This window comes from Tupaia chinensis, unplaced genomic scaffold (genome assembly GCF_000334495.1).
Source record: "Tupaia chinensis unplaced genomic scaffold, TupChi_1.0 Scaffold145652_1, whole genome shotgun sequence".
Taxonomy (NCBI): Eukaryota; Metazoa; Chordata; class Mammalia; order Scandentia; family Tupaiidae; genus Tupaia; species Tupaia belangeri.
This window is the reverse complement of record NW_006205509.1, coordinates 1,824,097-1,829,507: the sequence shown is the minus strand read 5'-3', so window position 1 is coordinate 1,829,507 and position 5,411 is coordinate 1,824,097. Positions and strand designations below refer to the sequence as shown.

Genomic DNA, 5,411 nt, shown 5'->3' with positions numbered 1-5,411 from the left:
CGGACGGTGGCGGGGAGGAGCGCGAGGTGCGGCGGGGGCAGTCGGTGGAGCTGCACTCGCCGCAGAGCCTGCCTAGGGGCAGCAAGGCCTGAGCGCCGCTCGGCCCTCCACCGCCCCGGACCACGCGCCTGTGGGGAACCCGCCACCCTCGCCCGGTCGGGCCGGCCCGAGGCGGAAGGGCCCACTCGGTCCCCTCTCTCCCCCGACTCCTAAGTTGGCCCCCAGTGCAGAGAAGCTGCTTCCAGCACTGCTCAGCCCACGCCAGCGCTGTGAGCCGAGGGCGGCGGGCGGGGTAGCCGAGTGCCCGGCCGATGCCCTGCCCTGAGGCTGTTGGCAGCGAGTGTTGACCCTCTGACCCCTTGCTGGGGAGTTGGAGACCAAGCTGAGGTGGGGAGCAGGATTGCGGGAAGAGGAAAGCTCTGGAGAGCCTGCGCCCAGGTTCGGGGCTGGAGTGAGCAGACCCCGCCCCCAGGGCACGCTGGTGTTGGAGTGTGTGTTCGTTCCAGAGTGCCTCTGTTCTCAAGTGCAGAGCCGTGCACGTCTGAGTGTCAACAGGCGTGCCTATGGTGGTGCAAGTGGCTCACATTCCCTTTGAGCCCCTCCACCCACCTGCAATAAATCCACCTGCCGCCTTCCGGAGGAGTGCTCCCTGGGAGTCATCCCGGGAAGAGGAAGGGGAGCATCAGAAGGCCACTTTGGAAGAGCTGAAGGGAGGGTCCTGATTTCCAACTTCTCCCCAGCCCCGCCTGGAAAATTCCCTAAGCTGTGGCACTGGGACCTGAGACTTGCCAGGACCCATTGCTGGGTGCAGAGACGTGTCAACCAAACAAAAACTCCCCTAGAAATGGCCTCTGGAGGAAAAGAGGACTGGTGCCCTGAAAGAGGACCTCTGCAGAGGGGGAATCAGGCATGTGTGTATGTGCATAAGACCCCCTTGGAGGGGGGCAGACCCAAAGATTAGCCTCTGATTCCGCAGGGAAAACAAAAGCCTTTTGTGGGCCCCTGGCCTTTGTCTTGGGAAAGGGGGAGATTTGCAACTAGACACTTCTGAAAGGAGACACTTGGTTTCGCAAGTGCGCCTTCTCACCCAGCACACACCTATGGCTGGCTGGGCAAGGCACTCAGGCTCGAAACCACGGGCACCAGGCAACACCCCTCCATCACCCATCCTGCCCTCACCTCCTGCCTCAGGCAGCAGGCCCTCCTCCCCAGGAATGTCTGTCCCCCGCTCTCTTTCCCCAGCCTATGCTCCCCCCACGCCTTCTGGCTCTCACCAATGGCCAGTTGTTATGAGCAGAGCCGCCTGCTGTTCTTGGGACCAGGAAAATGACTTGTCCAGGCAGAGCCAGGTCCACTCTAGAACCCCAGTTTCTAAATCTCCAGGCCAGAGCCTTCTCAAATGAGATTAAAAGGGATTAAGTGAGATGATGCATGTAAAGATGCTGTGTGAACTGTAATTCTTAATACCATCATCATGCATTATTAGGATCGTTTCATTATTTCAGCTTCCCGGGGGAAGAATGCAGAAGGCGCCTGACCCTCAGCTTCTTTTACTTCCTTTAGTTGGTGATCAAAGCAAAAGAGGGTCAGTCCCAGGCACCCCAAGGCCCAGGTGAAGGAGGTGGGTTTGGGGCTGGCCTCAGCCTGGTCCGGCCTCTTAACCTGTCCTTACCCTGAGCGTGTGCAGGCTGTCCTCCCGCCTCATTCTCCCCACCACCCAGACTCATCCATCTCCTTCCCTCTCTATCCTGCAGCACAACTAACTTAAGAATCGCATCTTGAGTGCCTTCTTGACCTTCTCTGTCATCATCCCCGGCTCCCAAGGCTTCCGTGTCTATCCTACCCTGTACCCAGTGCCCACTGTGTACCAGGCACCATCTCTAGCCTCCTCCTCCTTTCCATGGCTTTCAAAGATGGGCTGTCTATAAGGAGCAGCTCTGGAATTATGTCCTCTCTCATCTATGCTCTGTTCTGTCTGCTTTGACCAAAGCTCTCTTTGGGGTCAGAAAGAGCAGCCCTGGACCAAAGGTGCAATGAAGAGGACTCTCGCTGAGAGTCACAGCTAATGACAGCCACCTGGCCTCACTGCTAAGGAAGAGCTGGAGTCAGAACCAAGGTGACCTCCAGGGCTGTCCTCCTGGGAGCTGAGTGTCCTTGCTCTGAAGTTCAAAGGCAGCAAAGTACTGAGCCGTGAGCCCAGCCTGGATGTGCCCTAGGCACATTATCCCTACCCTGCCTCATCCCAACGAAGTTCTAGAGGTGCCAAGAATGTGTTTGTGTGTCTGTTTCACTTGCTGGATTGCACCTCTCCAGATACTGTATGTGAGATCCCCACCACTTCCAGCCCCATGGCTGTGATTGGGGCAGTTGAAGCAGGATCCCCGGTGGTGGGGATGGCAACAGCTGAACCTCTCTTGTGTACCAGTTACCGGCCCTTACATGCATTCGCTCATCTAATCCTCCCCAAACTACGGACAGGTCAAGCAATGTCAACGACCCCAGTTATGCAAGGTTTTACTATGCCCAAAGCACCCCCTTATCATTTCCTATGATTAACTCCCAACCCTCTGAGATAGGCAGAGCAATGCTATTCTCTCCATTTTATAGATTTAGAAACCAAAGCTGAGTCTAAAGTCAGCTAGTACGTGGTAGAGCCAAGACTTGAGCTTCTTGGGCAAAAACTCCATGATCTTTCCACAGAAGCAAGTCCTAGGCTCCTTTTGGGAGCTCCTAGCAGAAACAGAACATAGGGTTGGGCCTGTCCAGCCTAGCCTACTGTCCTGTGGTGGGCATGGGACCTTGGACAGGGTACCAGCAGGGTAGGGAAGAACTTAGAAGGGACACATGGCTGGTTTCTGTCCTTAAAGACCATATAGAAGAGAGAGGAGTCAGACATGCACCAGTCCGGACAGAGAAAGGACAACATGGAGGCTGGTGGACAGACCTCCAGATCCCCAGGATGGGGAGAGAGAAGGAAGGCTCTGAGCTGAGAGAAAGACATGGTTGACCACTGATCCCAGAAGCATCTGTCCCTACGTGTGCCATGACTTTTCACTTGCAAATGTTGCTCTGATGTTGTTTGTATCTTTAAGCTGTGATTTGGTCTATATGCAATGCCTTTCAGCTAGACTAAGCCCTTTGGGTAGGGCTCCCTCCAGTCCTTGAATGGCCTTCTACCTACCTTCCCTCATTCGTCTGTCTAGCAGATAGTAAGTACTCAATAAATGCTCATTTGCCAGTAAGGGCTGTTTCTTCTACAGCGTGGAAATAGCCAATGCAGCCCAAGGTACTGAGGACACGTTAGTAAAGGACTGAGCTCAGACTCTCAGGTAGGGGCTTCCCCTGGTGGCCCAGTCTCCCGTGAGCGTTTCTGAGTCCTTTTCCTTCCAAGACATAGGGCTTGAGACTTGGGGATTCGCGAAGGTGATGCCTGGAGGACGTGGGTAAGAGCGAAGGTGGAACAGTGCAGACTAGATGCAAGTTCTGCAGCGAAGGTGCCCGGCCCCCAAGGGCCCCTGTCAGACCCTCTGAGGTCATCAGGGTTGAGGTCCAGTCTGAGCCCCAGGGCCAGAAGTATACAGCTGCCCTGCTCCGCTGGGGGCAGGGTCCTGGGACCTGAGGAAGAAAGGACACACAGACTTGCTTAAGAGAGAGATGAAGGGGAGGAGCTGCTCCAGCAGGAAATGCCAGAGCAGAGCGGGAACAATAGTGGGGTTTCTTTGGCCCCTGTTTTCTTTGGCCTCTTGGCTGCCTTGGAGCCCAGAGCCTGCTCCTCCAAGTCCTTGGCTTTCCTGAGGGTTCCTCCCCTCGGCCCCTGCCTGACAGACTGACAGAGGAGGCACCTGTTCTCTCCCTGGGCTGCACCCTGTGGCTCTGGCTGAGCTCCACACCAAGCCCTCAGGGAGCTCTTAAAACTAAGAGTTTAACGTGTGGAGACTTCTCTAAGCCTCACTCTGCACCAGGCACTGAGCTCGGTGCTGTTCCGCACATGTGAGGCGGGTCTTAGCCCCGGCTCCTTTCCAGGCTCCTCCAAGCCTGGAGAGCCCTCCGGCCTCATTCCCCACATGCCAAACCTGGGACAGGGGGAGGGAGGGGTGTGAGGGACAGGAGGGGGCTGGGAGAACAGAAGGAAAGGGGGAAGACATGGTGGGGGTGAGGATTGCAAGAAAGTCCGGGCAGAAGGACTTGACTTCCGAGGCACTGAAAAAGATCACATATAAGACAGACAGACAGAAAGTGAGCTGAGGAAGAAACACCGTCACAGAAGTGGAAAGAGAGGGAGGAAAAGTAAAAATAGGAGAAATGAACGAAGAGACAAGAGAGATGAATAGAGAGACAGAGACCAAGACTGTAAGAGGAAGGAAGGGAAAGGGCAAGATGAGGACGAGAGTGTGAGAGAGACCAACAGAGGGAGGGAAGAGATTTTGAGAGCCTGAAATGAGAAAGAAACAGACTGAGAAAGGGGCAGGTGGTGAAAAAAGAGAGGAAGAGGCTGACGGAGGGGGCAGAGACAGACTGGAGAGAGAGGGTTTGCAGGGACAGAGAAGAAGCAGAGAGAGAAACCAAGACTGAGGAGGATTTGAAGGAAGACTAAGGAGACTGAAAGGAGGAGAACGAGAAGGGAAATCTGAGAGCCAGAGCAGAGGAGGGGGGCTCTGGCCGGGAGGAGGGAGAGGACAAGACCAGGCGAGGGAGGTCAACGGTTTGCCGCTGCCTCCCCACATCCCCACTCGGCTCAGGAGTCTCAGCTACTGTTCCCTGACCCCAAACAAACCCAGACTTGTCAGACACCCTCCAGCCCTACCATCAAGGGAAACTCTGGCCCCCACTTCCTACAGGGACTCGCCCTGATCCCCAAGAGGGCTAAGCCCCCGGGGCTGGGGAGACTGCCTGTCAGGGCGGCTCAGGGAGTCTGCTGCTCCGTGTGGGCACTGCCCGGCTCCTGGGTGTGAGGGAAGGCTGGCGCGATGCCCACTTTTCCCAAAATGTCTCCCGCTCCAAGGCCAGAGGCTAGACCCGCCCGGGATGGGGAGAGGCCCAGGACGGCCGGACCTCCCAGCACAGCCCAGACCGCCCAGCCTGGCAGCCCGCCCCCGCCGGACAGGGAGCTGAGTGGCGCTGTCCTCTGGGAATGCCAGCGCTGGGCTGAGACCGGGTCGGGATGCTCAGGTCGCAGGAGGAAAAGGAGGAGCTGGACCAAGGGCCCTAGAGGTGAAAAGGAGAAGGCCGCGGACAAGGCGTGTGGAGACCGACGGCCAGACGTCGGTGGGGACAGCACCGCCGGTCCCAAGCAACCCTGGGAGCCCAGGGCGCACAGCACCGAGCGAAGCGCCAGGGCCGACCGGAGCGCACCATGCGCGGGTCCCCGGCCGCCGGGCCAGTCTACACTGCCGCCTGGGTCACGTGGCCCG

General features: G+C 57.3%; 1 protein-coding gene across 1 annotated transcript in view; it reads left to right on the top strand.

Annotated features, from left to right (window-relative positions):
• The window catches only part of AQP2 (aquaporin 2), a 9,837-nt gene extending 6,599 nt beyond the window's left edge, over positions 1-3,238 (top strand). The window contains exon 5 of the mRNA XM_006168189.2: positions 18-3,238. Within this exon, the coding sequence (XP_006168251.1) occupies positions 18-92 (75 nt within the window). The 3' untranslated portion in view covers positions 93-3,238. The remainder of the gene's footprint in view (positions 1-17) is intronic.
• Positions 3,239-5,411: the final 2,173 nt, after the last annotated feature.